Below are 15,600 nucleotides of genomic sequence, written 5' to 3'. Positions count from 1 at the left end.
CTTCTTGCTACAAAAACATTAACATAATGTGGAGTGTGAAATTTAGTTGACTATTATTGCTAACCGGTGACAAAACTTTATCACAAAAAATTCATTTCTGATTTTTAAGACTTCTATTTATAATAACAAATATTTATATTTGTTAATATTCATTGCAGGAATTGTTGATTTTAGTAGTAAACTTTATAGCAACGATAATTCAAATTGACAGTTTATGAAATGCTTAATAGATTAGATGGCATATGGCGCATGGCGCAAGATTAGGTTATAGTTGATAAATGGTTTTCCATCGTAGTTTTTATTTTACTTTTTGAATACATTTTATTAAATAAAAATTTCATATAATTCATAGGAAATTTTTTCAAAGTTTAACAGCTAATTATATTGATGTGCATCTGGTGCGTTCATTTGAAATAACTGAAGCAGACAAAACACTATGCATTATATATAATTAGTATTATTAATATATAATTAATTAATTAGTATTAATAATATAACATTAACGAATAAACCTCGACACGTTCGCACCATGGGTATATATATATATATATATATATCCATGATAAAATGTAATACGAAATCGAATTTAAAACAGCAAACGAGACAAAAACTTTGCAAGCGATAATTTCAGATCAGACAATTAATTAAAGACGCTGAAGAAGACAACGACGATGCTTGATCCATAGAACAAAAAACAATTTTTGTAATAAATTAATTTTTATGCCATATCCATTATATTCGTGGTTCGCACTGACAGTTGAAATACCTATAGATGGTAACGATAGGAAGGGAGTTGCATTTTTTATTGCGGAAGATTTTCGTGAATAGGTACTCTCGTTCGTCTGTGAAATTTACAAAGCTTCCCAATTAAATTTTAACGCAATACAAGCCGTTAGCATTATTAATAAAGAATGACACTAAGAGAAACTGGATAGAATCGTTTTAAAAACTTGTGGTTAATGATTTTTTGACGCCATCAAACTTTATCAGGCATTGAATCTTTTATTAATCACGTACACACCGTACATCCAAACAGTTCACAGCATATTGTGTTGCAAAAAAATGAAAATTTTTGAAAATGCAAAAGTCGTTAAATGGTATCATAGTTCAAATATGTCAGTATATTCAGTCGTTCAATAAATTTGAATCACGTTCAATTGATTACTTGAAAACAATCAAGCGAATAATTTATTTACGAACAAATGAATAACCTAAAAACCAAAGCCAAATCGGGCTTAACTAAATTACATAAGCTAAATAACACAAAAATATCACTTGGCGGCTAATAGAATGAAGGCAATGTTTTCAAATAAACGATCACAATTCATGCCATCGTAATGTTTTCAATGGTGGTTTTACAACAATCAGGCGAATGATTTATTTACGAGCAAATGAATAGCCTAAAAACCAAAACCAAATTGGGCTTCAACTAAATAACACAAAATAACACTTGGCGGCTAATAAAATGAAGGCAATGTTTCCAACAAACGATCACAATTCTTTAAAGGCATTGTAATGTTTTTATTGGTGGTTTTACAACTTAACGTCAACGAAGTTTCAAACATTGGTTCAGATGTTTGACACCAAAGTTTTAAATGAGGTGCTTGTAAATAATCTCAACGGCTTATATATACCGCCCATATCCTATCTATTCGTTAAAAATTTCTCAATCGATATAGTTACTTGAAATAATTGAATCATTATAACCTTTCTTAACTTGGTCAAAAATGTCGCATCTGAAAGAAAAGTTGAACACAACATTGGAAGAATGCAAGGGCAATTTCAAAAGTGCTGTGAGCCGGAGATGTAGTTATGATGTCAAAAACAGAACAACAGCTTGTCCAAACGGAAACAACTCGAGATTCTGGAAAAAAAGTGAACAAATTTCAATACCAAAACTAATTTCCGAAAGAAAAAACAAGCCGCTGAATGAAACTGCTCAAATCACTTTTTTATTAAATGAAATGTTCACTAATATAGAACAACACAGCTTTCCAAGTTGCAGATATTCTCAAGACTTCACTGAGAGAACGAAACATACATCAAGTAAAGGTCATTCGAGCTTCTGGAAAAAATCTGAAAAATTTAAAATACAGGAAATCATAGAAGAAAAAAATAATACTTCACTGTGGCTCAAAAACTTGGATAAGTGCAAAGAAAACGTGAATCAATTAATTAATCACAGATACAATTACGACTTTACCCATAGAGAATTGCCTGATTTCAAACAATCTAACTCATGGAAAAAAAGTGAAAGATCGCCATTATCAAAAGCCATTTTGGAGCAAGAAAATAGTGAAAAAGACGAGACAACACAGAGTGACTCTTCATCGGATGAGCCCGTTAGCGAGATGGGTAACTACAACCTGAAAAGTGACAAAATCGTGTTGTTCGAAAGAGTCTCAAATGTTGCTTCTAAAGAACTTATGTACAAAAAAACGACCGTGATGTTTGAACAGACAGCAGAAGCTAGTCGCATGTCAAAGAAGAGACAGAAGAAGATTGTTGACAGTAGGCAGAGCTCTTTGATGCGTGCTTATGAATATCGTTGGTTCGTCAGGCCATCAGTTGTTTCGTCGCGAATCATCAGCGTCCATTCAACGAATGATTTGGACAGGATGGTCAACTTGGACACCTCACGTGAAGTTACAGTGAAAATGTTAATTAATGAGGACACGAGAGCTTCGAGCATGTCACGTGATGATTCTCTCGATGCATCAGAACTTGACAAAACGATCACATTTAATGAAAACAATAGATCAACAGGTCTGGATATGATGGACAATTTGGATACTTCATATGACGAGATATTCAACCAAACGGACGATCTGATGAATGAGGGCATGCTACAAAACGAATCTGGAGATTCGAACGATACATTAACTGACGAACCTAATTGTGGTCGAGAAAATCAGGATGTTACGTTGAGTTTGCTGGCCTCACACAATGAAAACCACATAGCAAACAATGTGGATCCGACAGAACATTCCATCAACTCGCGTCGTAAGACATTTAAAAGACCGACAGCTTCAAAGACATCAAACAGTGGACTGGGAGATCTGAAGATGAGTATGATGTTCAACAGGAACGCGGATTTGAACAAGTCAGGCGGTACAAGAAGAAACTCCATGTATTTAAGCAAACCACGCACGGTTCAAAGAATTCTGCCAAATTTGGTAGTTGAATCAGTTTGTGTAGAAAAAGACATGAAGCTGAAATCAAAAATGTCACAACATGATGGCATCAATAAAGGATCGAAATATCCAAAGATGTTGGAAGGTGAGATATCAGGAGAGGTTTTGGTTTGATGTCCAATTGGAGGGTACAACGTGACGAGATCATCTGCTCAGGAAATGCAACGTACTCCCATTGGGAGTCGATTTTAATTTTTTATTGGGAACATTCATTTTTTACTACAATACATTTTTTAATATCTTGCTGCTGCTGATATGTGCGTTAAAATAAGTTTAATGCAATTTAGATAAAAAAAATGTTATAATAACATTAATTAACAACATTGTTAATTGATTTACAAATAAAAACATTCAATTAACATAACGTGCAGAAAGCAACAACCAATATAATGTCAATCACATCTTGCATGGAATATATACATACGAGTACCATCGTCAAATATTCACATGCAAACACGCACAGGACAGTGTATAATAAACACTGTATGTATGAGTATGTATAACAAAGAACGCAAAACTTAATTTGAATGTCAAGTGTGTAAACCTCTAGAACATAAACAATACCAATCTTCTTGAATGGAAACATAAATAAGATTAAAACTAGGAAATTTATATAAATAAACCTAAGAAGGTAGTACATCTTAAAATTATGAAAGACGTATTTAAACAAAAAAAAGAGATAACCTTAGATGATATATTTAACCACCGTATAATTACAATAATATGAATATAATAATTACTATGATAAGTCAGCAGTATAATAATAAATAAGCTCCATCGTATGGGACATATTCTTCAGAAATAGGTATGCAGTTGGAAGGCAGCGGCTAGGAGTATGATGCCGAGGAAGTCACCGAGTGCGGTCAGGTAGGGGATGGAGCAGGTGTCGGGATCCAAACTGAGGTTCCACTGCCACAATACTAACCAATAGGCTGCGTACAAGAGTATTAACACCTATTGCCAAAAAGATTATAAATTATTGATAATTTATATAGAATGCGATAAACTCAATTCAAGAATGGACATTAAACAATCAAACATTATGCAGCTTATACCAAACAAAAAAGTCACTACAACACTCTATTCAAACCTAATTACTGCACAAATTGCCAACTATTTTGAGACATCTATAAAATATTTTAAATCGGTAAGCAAAAAGTGAAACCAAATTGAAAAACATTTTTATAAAATGCGTTGAACCTGTATAAGCGTGGCCGACAGGTAGAAGCACGTGAATTTCAAGTTGTGAGTCTCTTCTATGAGTTCCAGATCGTTTTGATGCACGGTCCAGATGCACAGGAGGAAGACCATGTGGCCGGGAACCACCATCAACATCAGGGCTCTCATCGATTTGGATCCCAAGTCTGTTCATTGGTTGATTGGAAGTTTGATTGGATGGATGTTTGATTGGCTGGATGAATGGTTGGTTGATTGCAAGGTTGTTTGATTGGATGAATAGATGGTTGGTTGATTGCAAGGTTGGTTGGCTGCATGGTTGGTTGGTTGGAAGGTTGGCTGGATAATTGGTTGAATGGTTGGTTGGATGATTGGTTGGATAATTGGAATGTTGGTTTGATGGTTGATAAGATGGTGTGTTAGTTGAGTGGTTGGCGGGGTGGTCTGTTGGTTGTTTAATTAATTTCCATTGCAGGATGTGTCTGAAACATAAATGAACAAACACCTTAAAATAAATTATAACTTTCAAAATAAAAATTTCATAAATTTTCACAAATGGATGGACCGGGCAACGACAAAATTTGTTTCGGATTATATGGGGGTGCATGGCGAGACAAGTTCCGAAACATAACTGGTCTGGTCTATAGTGCAAGATCTTTAAAAACGCATAAGCTTGGTAAGAGGAAACAGACTGAAAGTCCAAAATGAAAATGTAGATATATAATATATGTTAAAATACGGATACAAATAAGAAAATATTAGAAAAATTTACAAAATTAAGAAAAACAAAACTAATGAATGGAGAGATTCGACTAACTGTCGCAGCAGAACCCGCCCAGAAAATTAGTGCGATGTCCAGTCATGGTGTAGTGGACAATGAGGCCAGGCTGGCCCATCTTGTACAGGGAGGTTGATAGCTTGCTCGCCTGGATGGCTACCAGGTTGCCACCAATGCCTAGGTCATCATCATCGTCGTCGTCGTCTTCACAGTCTTCGTCATCAAAGTCGTCGTCGTTTCTATCATCATCGTCTTCATCATTTTCATTGTCATTGTTCACATAATAATCATTTCATTTTCGTCATCATCACCGAGAACCAACCGTTGAATACAAGTTGAAATACTGCCAACTCTTCGTACCTGACGATCGTTTCATCCAACACAATTCCACCGATGCTGAAACATTTCAATATTTTGGCTAGTTAATTTAAAATTACTGATCAATTTAAAAGGACTAGCAACGAGAAACATACATACATAGATATACAAACGCACATCTTTATGTACACACACACACACACACACACACACACACACACACACACACACACACACACACAAAACAATATTGCATGAATTCTACCGAATTGTTGGCACTGGCCGGATTAAAAGCTTGTCTATTTAGTTTTTTTCTTACTAGAAAATTTTGAAAATTGTCTAATTTATTAAAATTCAAAAAAGAATTTTTGTCCAAAGTTATTCTGCCAATAGTCCTATTTCGATTTTTCTCAAATCATGTTCAGTAAAGCTTTGGTTTATATAGCTTCATAAGCAAAGCCAAAGGTATTCAATTGGTGTAATTTTCTACCTTTTCGTTGTTGGTGTCACTTTCCCATTGTTGTTGGAGTTAGCATTAGGACGACGAAAACCATTCTTCAGTGACCCAACAAAAAGTGAAAAAACATGAAAACCGACCTACTTATGGTCATAGCTCCAATGATAGGAGTCCAACCAGAATACAGAACATGTTTGGTGTACTTGTTAGTTGCACTGATCCAAGTTAGGACTGGAAGCATGCAGATGAGGAGTATGATTATGACAAACACGAACGAAGGCAGCTGTACTGCATGTTGTTTGGTAGATGGGCTAATATAGAAAAAAGTTGTCTTATATGCGTCTGTGTGTGTGTGTGTGTGTGTGTGTGTGTGTGTGTGGTGTGTAGGTGTGTGAGTGCGGAACAGTAAAATAATAATTAATGGAACATATAAATTTTACTTTTATTCAAAAAAAAATGGAGCCAAAAATCATAAAACCTATTAATGAAAGATATGCGAAATATCAAACTAACCAATAGATGAATGGAAAAAATTGGATATAATGGCGAGAAGGATGGTAGTTGTGAGATCGCCGAGACTGCCGGCTATTGGAGTGGCTACATTATCGGGATTGATCTTCAGCTGGCGAGAAAACAACACCACCATGCACATCAGAAGTCCTTCAAAGAATGATGATACGTTTGCACTTATTTTGAGTTTATTTAGCTATGTCAACATTCATTCTGTATTCGTTTATATCTAAGGATACCTCCTTTAATTCAGTTATTTTAAATTGGGTGAGAAGAAAAATATTTAAACGGATTGCTAGAATGGTTAATTTTGTCGGGAGATAGAAATTAACGTTATTAACAGTAAAACTCAATTAATAATTTAAAACAGAAGTCGACATTGACCTCTTAGAGTTATATAAATTATATAAGAATATTAAAGTATATTTTTTAAAATTTGATGACTGGCACGTTGAACGTAGCTAGGCATAAAAAAGCACACAAAGATGATTAAATCTAAAAAAGTTAGATGAACATCCTGTAAACTTCCATAAAATAACATGTCTCATGGTTAGGATCACGACTGCAGTTGTTAAGACTGATAATGATCAGTAGATGGATGATGATGAAAAGAGTGAAATACTGAGCAGACAGATGTGTTACATTAATGAAGTCATTCAAATAAGAGTAGAGTTGAATTTCATGCATTGGGAAAGGCTGGTATAAGATTGTCTGCCATGCTATAATAAGATCTTTGAACTCAGCCTAATTGATCCAAACAGTGTAGAAAAGTGAGTTAGTAGTTCAAACTCCAAAAAGTATAAAACCTGCAACTAGCCTGTCAAACAGCTGCTGATGAAACATTTTAACATTATATTTCAAAAACAAAATGGTGAATTTGTTTCAGAAAAAATTAATCGAAATGCGAAAAGCAATACTCTTGTTGTTAGTTGTTCAGACAAGATTCATTAAATAAAAGCAGTTATTAAATATGGTGTAATAATTATAATTAATAAAAAAAATAATACAATAGTTTTCAGTAAATTTAAATTGTGAAAGTATGTAAAAGCTATTGAACCTAGAAAGAGGCTGGCCAGTGAAGCAGTGAGTGAGCTGCTGGCACACAGCATCAGAACCTTCCAGCCATTTACATCGTTGGCTTGCAACCAGCTGAAGAAGATTGCCAGCAAGGACGCCAGCAGACCCACCACCAGAGCTTGCAGTTGGGTGAGAGCCATGTTGCCTCCAAATATCTCAAGGCACTCTGATACTGTATCCAACTTTCCTAGATTGGACTGAACAAAAATTTGCATTGAAAGATATATAAAATTTAAGGTTTCATAAAGAATACTGCAAACCAAAAAATAAAATTTTATTAATAGACTTTCTTTAATAATGATTATTTGAACCACTTACATTATTATTGATGCAAGAATAATTACATTTTTTAAAAATGTGCTCAATGTAAGCACCTTGTGATGAGCTTTTAGTTAAAAAAAGAAAATGGATGAACATAATGAAGAAACAAAATGAATGAACAATTGAACATAATGAAATCAATGTAATGGATAAACAGACACAATGAAATGAACACAATGGATGAACCTAATGAAGAAACATAATGAATGAACATTATGAAATGAACATAACAAATGAACATAATGAAATGAATATGACAAATAAACATAATGAAATGAACATAATGAAATGAACATAATGAATGAACATAATGAATGAACATAATGAATTAACACAATCACAATGAATGAACCTGAGTGGACAGCCTGGCAGCCAGGGTCATCTCAAGATTGCCCTTCAAACCAAGCAGAGCAGGAACCAATATGACAACCTCAGGCACTTCAATAAATACTTTCCATTGCTGCATTCATGTTAAAAAGTATATAAAATCCAATTTTGCAAAAATTAAAATATAGCAGGTAGGTACAACATACAAAATATTAAACTACAAAAAACAATGCTACAATTATAGTGATTTTATTGTAATGAATGTATTATATTTTCACATATTTATTAAATTAATTATATTTGCAATCATAATACCTTGAAATAGTCGAGGACGGACCCAGCAGCAACCATGCCGATGCCGGCAATGAAGTACGGAATCATAAGCTCGCGTATGATTTCCCATGTTGACTCATTCATTTCTTCATTCCTGATTGCAATAAATTTCTCACGAACAGCTGGTATCATGTCATGACAAGCACAACATATGGCATATAATTTATGGAAAATGATGAAATTGTTTTTTATTTGTTTTTAAATCTAGCTAAATCCTAGATAAGATAGTATCTAGCAAAGTAAATAAATCACAAAAAAAAACAATCACATGAAGTTAAAACTGAATTCTGAAGTGAAAAGTAAAATGTATGCACTATATAATAAAAGATAGAATTATAGATAGATAGACTAAACAGTAAACACTAAACTATAATTAACCAGTGTAATAAAATGTAAAATCATTAATTTAATAAGTGTAAAGCTGTAGATCTGTAACCTAAACTGTAAAACAATCAAATCAACATTCAACTGTATTAATTATTAGTATTACTATTGATTGAACAATGTAGTTGTAATAACACTAGCTAGTGATAATAATAATTTTATTTTTTATAAACTAACCTAACTGAAGTTAGAATTAAAATTTGTATACATACATAAGTTTGTTTCCACGCATATGATGTTGTTAACATAGATTTATCTATAACATTCATATATCTATAATATAGTTATACATATATCACATTATATCATATCATATATCATAAATTTACAGGACACTCGACGCCTTGTTTGTGTCATATCTGATTGTTTGCTGACATATATTTTGAAAAAGTGAACTCAGCTGATTGGAGGAAAGCCATAACTACATTGTTACATGCATCTTAAAATCGTTACAATAATCATTCAAACGCTTAGAACATTCCAAGTGTATGATTAAAATTATATGCACAGAATGTAATAAAATAATTAAGACATTTTTAGAATAAATAGATTTATAAGTATATGGACATCTGTTGCAATCAATCATACTTCTTGCTACAATCAATCATAACATGATCATAACATCATATACAACCGTTTTATTCTATATTATGTGCAGACGTCTTCATTTAATGATAATCTACAGTTGCATTTAAGAAAACTCTAGAATTTAATTTACAGGTATTTTAAAAATTTAAAAATGCATACAACCCTCATACATTACAATTCTACTGTCAAATATTTGGTGGACATTTGTTTCTAGTTATAAGTAACAAGGCTCTTAAAAACTAGTTTTTTGCTTTTATCTTTTTTGGTTATATATATTAAATTTTTTTCTGTTCTAATTTATCGTAAATTGATCATTTGATTGACGTTACCATATTTAAAAATAATTCGCATCATAGTATTGAACATTACCGGTTGACCGTATCGGTATCGGTAAGCGTTACAGCACTTTTATATTTTTGTGAAAAATGTCGCTCTATTTGGAGAAATTAAGGCATCTACGTTACGCCATCAAGCAACATGGAGTTTTCGGATCAGTTCTACAACTTTTCAGGTTCAAATCATTTGTTTTTATCTATTTATATTTATGAAATTATTAAAACATTGATTGTGTTTTTGACTCTCAAAATTTGTTTGCCCTTCATTTCACAACACTACACAAAAAGTTATTTTAAATTAAAATTTAATTAAAATATTAAATTAATAATTTTATTTAATTTTAGTTTTTAAAAATATTTTTATATTATTTTTATAACAGATATTTTATATTTTATTTTATAAATTAGAAATATTATTTTATTTAAAATTTGGAACCAAGTTCAAAAAAATTTAATAGCCCTACTATACAAAAATACAAATATATACATTTTTATATTGCTATAGTATAGAATAGATAGATTTATTTTCCACAGTAGAAAAGTAATTATTTTTCACACTGATATCTGACATTAAAATTTTAAACTAACGCAATTTTAAAGCAACACTATGATAACAAACAACATATATATTATAATATATTAAATATATAATATTAAATATATATATGACATGTGTATGTGTCTTGTTGTATATAATAACATTGAATGTCTACAATAATGTTAGTCTTCTGTTGTGAGTTCGTTCCTAAAAAAAATATAGGTGAAAACAGTAAACTAAGCCAAAGCTTTTAAAGATGTTCATGTTCAATTGTTATTTTGTATAATAATATTTGTGTTACTCATTAATCTTTATGCCGTATAGGAACAGTCTAACTAAAATCTTAGACAAAATGATGAGTTATAAATATTTTTTCCTCATTTTAAAATAAGTTAGTGATGACTATCAGAAATTTAGTCTTGAATTATAATGAGATAATATGAAAGAGTTTGTTTCTAAAAAATAATTCTTATGTATTTACATTTATGATTTATATTCATCACACAATTTCAATATTTGTTACAGGACAGATGAAATAAAATGGGGGACTCTAGTTGGACAGGACAAGTTTGGAAACAAATATTACCAAAACAAGTTATACTTTATGGGTTAGGTTATCAATTTTCACCATATGTAGGTTTAAACATCGTCCTACCTCGGAGAACCGGGTTTCTGGACGCAAAACGAAAATTGATTAATTGATTTATGTATGTTTTTTCAAAAGCATTCTGCAATGAAATGACTAAATATTCAGGCATTTTTTTCCATAATAATATATTATGTTATTTCATTGTGCAACAGATTCTATTATCATATATCTTGCCTCATTTGATTTTTGGAGTTCAACTGCTGATGACTTGTGATTGGAAATCACAAGTTTCAGATGCTAAACCTTAGATTGAAATATTAACTGTTGATCAATATTTTTTCAGGTCGCAGTAGATGGGTATATTACTCAGACAAGAATTTCGGTTGGGATTATGACGGTAGTCAAGTACCAGCTGAATGGTTAGGGAATAATGATATTTTACCATACATTACTTGATGTCATTGATCTCATTACAGGCACAGATGGTTGCACTATATAACCGATGAACCGCCGACCAAATCAGACCTTGTCAAATATGATTGGTTGGCAGAGCACCAAGAAAATGTTACAGGTCAGAAGAGCATGTATTACCCTTTTAGTACCACTACACCAAAAATCAAAGCATGGAAACCAGGTGCTAAATAAAGGCTTTTCTAAAACATGTGACATGGCAAGACATGGTTTCTCAATAAAAAAAAAATATGATTTTAAATAAACAAACATTAAAATGTAAATAAAATTTTGTTCTTACAGTTTCGATTAGAAATTAATAAAATGATGACAAATCAATGCACATAAAGTAAAAGAGTATAAAATTTGTAAATATTTATCAGCACATTCAGAAGAATTATCAACCGGAAAAACAGTTGGTTAATTTTGATCTGATTTTCTTTTGGGTGATGACTTCTTTGAAGATCTCTTGCCTGTTTTCTCCTTTAAACAAATAAGTTATGTGTTGAAAAATTACTTAAGAGCAATCATTATACAAAAGTTAAAAAAATTTAATTCAGATACTGAGGTCTATGCTGAAAAAAATTAGCAAAAGTTTGATAAATTTTTAAGTTAGTCAACACAGAACCAAAAAATGTTATCAATCTGAAAAGAACAAAATTTTTTGAATAAGAGTAACCTTTCCACGTTTTCGCTTTTCTGGCAGTGCGTCAGACCTTACTGACTGGAAGTCATAAATTATTCATATACTTGATTTAATGTATTGCACAGGTAAACAATAAAATGAGCCGTGTTATGCGCACACTGATCTTTATTGAGTGTGCTGATATTAAAAGCAGATAAAAATGATAGTACAGAACAGTAAAAAATTTTTCTTTTTTGAAAATAGATAGATAAAATTACAGAGCAAATAAAGAAATAACTGATTTTACCTCTGAGTAATTCGATCTCTTATCGGACTCATCGACATCGGGCGACTCGATAGGGGGCTACATTTTTGAATTAATACTTTATTTTATAATTTTAAATATAATTTAAATTTTGCATCCTAGTCGTAAACATGTCGCTATTCATGCAAAGAGAGTAAATAGGATACAATTATCCATTGTTCAACAGAACAAAACGAAGTTATGCATTTAGAAGCATCTTAATAGCGTTACATTTCAGATCGTCAGTTGGAACGAGGCCCAGTTTCCAAGCTATGAACCATATATATATATATATATATATATATATATATATATATATATATATATATATATATATGAATTTAGTGGAATCTAGCCTTGATCAGAAATGTTTTTGCAAGGACATTTAGGTTAAAAAGGTTAGCCCAATGAATGTTTGTAGTTTAAGATAATATAGAGTGGTAAGAAAAAGAAATGCTCATGAATATTTATACCATAGATGGAGACGTGATGCAGTTATATTATTGCATTTGTGTAACTGATGGTGATCTAAAGGCTGAAGATAATTAATTCTACCTGTTCTAAATAAAATCACGAATACACTCAATTTTTCTCAAACCAACCTCTGTTTCTACTTTTTCTGATATTCTGATCTGAAATGAGAAATATTTTTTCAGAAAAATTTACTTATCATTTGAATTAGTCAACATTAGAAAATTCAACAGATAAAAATTAACTGAAAAATTTTAAATGGAGACAATTTAAGAAGAATTAGCAATGCCTCGTACATGTGACGGTTTCTCTTTGAGTTTTACTTTCTGGGCTTGCTTTTCCTTTTTAGTAAACATTTTGGTGTTAATGGAATGAGAGACTATTATTAATTGTTATTTGTCAAGTTAACTGTATGTACATGGTTTCAAATTTATTTCACCATTTGTGAAATTTGATTGTAATTGTAAAGTCATATTAGGTTCAAACCCGGAAGTGTTTTAAAATAGTCATCACTGAAATGCAATTCATAAATAATACCATCAAACGAATATAGTAAGGAGCTAAAACAGCCCCCATTTAGTTTTGAGTAAATAAAAATTGGGTATGAACCTTCTCACAAACATCTGTAAATCTTTTTGGAGGTCTGATCTGCCTCTTGAACAAAGCCACCCAATCAATGTCCTGTTGAAATGACCTCATGTTGAATATTAACATTATCAGAATTGTAAGGAAAGTAAATTTTGTAAAATTATAAAGTTTTAAATGTAATTAATTCAATGACCAAATTTTTGATTAAAAATCAGAAACTTGACTAAAAAACTAAACGAACAAAAACAGCATCAGTGAAATGCTTTCATTTTAAAAAGCAAGATTACATTTCATAGAGTTACATTTCATTAAATTTCTTATTTAGAGTTGTGCTACATGTAGTTGAATCTGCAAAAAAAGTACAAGCTCTGCTCATATCTCAAATAATTAACATGGAGACGGCAGCATACCTTATAGAAATCATGCTTCATGATGTCGTGGCCTCCATTGTAACCAGCTCCCAATCTCTGTGACGGAACCAGGTCCAGCATCTACAATGACCACATTCAAATTTTTATTCACTACTCTAATGGTACATGTTTGTGAATTTTGTATTACTAAAGCCAAACAGATGTAAGAAACTAACCTTAATCAGCAAGTCCTCAGAACAAGAGCTCAATCTTTCTTCAGCCAGACGAAGGCATGGCTTTGTGAAAACACACTGAATAACAAAATTCCAATGTAATGTCAAGAAAATCATTTTCAAATATATGAATAATAGAAAAAACCTTCGCAGTCAACAGTGCGTGAATGATAATTCCTAGTGCCCAGAAATCAGTAGCCCTTGTTGTGAACTCGCGTGATTTGAAGTACTCGGGGGCCTTGTACAAATTTGTGCCTTTTACAAATGAAACATTCTCAATTAGAACGAAGTAAAATAAATCATTATGAAAAATTAATTACCTGATTTATCATAGAGAGGTGTGTTATATGTGGCATAGGGTATGCCTAGGTCAAAATCAACTAATTTGGCATACCCACAACAATCCAGAATGAAATTTTCTAGCTTTATATCTCTGATTTAAAAAAATGTGAACATTTTGAAATTAATTATGATTATAGATTCCAAGAGTTTTCCACTTAAAATTTTTCATTAATGCAAGCACATTTCATATTTTAATGTTCTTTTTAAATGTTTCTTCCATATTATGGTACACAGGTTATACAAAATAAGCCATAGTTAATTATAACTGATGATAAGCAGAGATGGATCAACAAATTTTTCCTGCTGGCAACACCAACCTGTGGGCAATATCTAAAGAATGGAGGTGATTTATAGCCAGCAAGGCACAGCCTGAATAAAAAGCAGTCTCCAACTCATTGAACATTACACATTTTATCAAATGCTCCTTCAAGGAACCACCAGGTATATACTCCATAATGAAAAAAACTTGATTCTTCAAAATAATAAAACAAAAGTTAATTTTTTATATAAAGTATTCTGATATTTAGCTAAAGATGCATAAATGAAAATACATTAATAGAAAAAAACACCAACATTATTCTGCATGCAGTCATACATTGAAACGATGAATGGATGTTTGTTCTCTGCCATTGTTGTGAAAACAGTTTTCATGCGACATATTCTTGAGATGTTGTCTCTTTTGCAAACTGTTTTCACTACATATTTGTTGCCAGTTAAGTTGCTAACCACCAGGGCAACCTCAAAAATGTTTCAGAAATGTTTCTGCTATCAAACTAATGATAATAAAATTTTTTATTTGTGTAACTGGTGAAATAAGTTATAATAATAACATAAGTTGTAACTGTTGTTTTCATTTTTGTAAAAATTACAATAAATACTTACTTCACTAAAGCACCCTCTACCAAGAATGTTAATCAGATTGAAGTTTGAGACATATGGCTTGCTTGAATCGTTAGGATCAGTTTCATCCTCATTGTTGAAATTTCTATTGTTGCAATTCTTGTTATTATTGAACTGTGAAAACCGATTTGAGTTCAAACTGTGAGGTGCATCTCCATAGCAGGAAATGAGATGATTATCCAAACAGTGGAGTTCCTTTGTAGGGCAGTTGGTAACAAAGTCTCCCTCCTGATCTACAGCATGGCACACATCAAAACTTTGACAACTTTTACAGGGAAAGAAGTCAACGTCACCCAAAATTGGTGGAGGTAAGATTGGAGGAAGTATTACAGGTGGTTTTTCTGGGATAGATTCTTCAGAATCTTCAGATGACTCTTCATACTTTGGAACCTCTTGCTTGGGTCTGAGCAGT

General features: G+C 31.9%; 4 protein-coding genes across 4 annotated transcripts; 2 read left to right on the top strand and 2 right to left on the bottom strand.

Annotated features, from left to right (window-relative positions):
- Nucleotides 1-1,727: 1,727 nt before the first annotated feature.
- HELRODRAFT_167584 (hypothetical protein) lies at nucleotides 1,728-3,308 on the top strand (the record flags this gene model as incomplete). The annotated part of the gene is made up of 1 exon (XM_009013083.1): nucleotides 1,728-3,308. One exon carries the CDS (start codon nucleotides 1,728-1,730, stop codon nucleotides 3,306-3,308), a length of 1,581 nt encoding a protein of 526 aa, XP_009011331.1.
- Nucleotides 3,309-3,406: 98 nt separating this feature from the next.
- Nucleotides 3,407-8,575, bottom strand: HELRODRAFT_109307 (hypothetical protein; the record flags this gene model as incomplete). The annotated part of the gene is made up of 9 exons (XM_009013082.1): nucleotides 3,407-4,148; nucleotides 4,395-4,558; nucleotides 5,188-5,325; nucleotides 5,471-5,544; nucleotides 6,064-6,211; nucleotides 6,437-6,583; nucleotides 7,491-7,707; nucleotides 8,184-8,291; nucleotides 8,474-8,575. The coding sequence occupies 9 exons, from the start codon at nucleotides 8,573-8,575 to the stop codon at nucleotides 3,990-3,992; spliced, it is 1,257 nt and encodes a 418-aa protein (XP_009011330.1). The 3' UTR covers nucleotides 3,407-3,989.
- Nucleotides 8,576-9,888: 1,313 nt separating this feature from the next.
- Nucleotides 9,889-11,570, top strand: HELRODRAFT_72173 (hypothetical protein; the record flags this gene model as incomplete). The annotated part of the gene is made up of 4 exons (XM_009013081.1): nucleotides 9,889-9,974; nucleotides 10,862-10,944; nucleotides 11,269-11,344; nucleotides 11,402-11,570. 4 exons carry the CDS (start codon nucleotides 9,889-9,891, stop codon nucleotides 11,568-11,570), a joined length of 414 nt encoding a protein of 137 aa, XP_009011329.1.
- Nucleotides 11,571-14,312: 2,742 nt separating this feature from the next.
- HELRODRAFT_127248 (hypothetical protein) lies at nucleotides 14,313-14,906 on the bottom strand (the record flags this gene model as incomplete). The annotated part of the gene is made up of 3 exons (XM_009013080.1): nucleotides 14,313-14,379; nucleotides 14,606-14,760; nucleotides 14,862-14,906. Coding segments are annotated over 3 exons (267 nt in total), but the record flags the coding sequence as incomplete, so codon positions are not given.
- Nucleotides 14,907-15,600: the final 694 nt, after the last annotated feature.

The sequence above is a fragment of the Helobdella robusta genome, assembly GCF_000326865.2.
Source record: "Helobdella robusta unplaced genomic scaffold HELROscaffold_11, whole genome shotgun sequence".
Taxonomy (NCBI): Eukaryota; Metazoa; Annelida; class Clitellata; order Rhynchobdellida; family Glossiphoniidae; genus Helobdella; species Helobdella robusta.
This window is presented reverse-complemented; position numbering and strand designations above follow the sequence as displayed.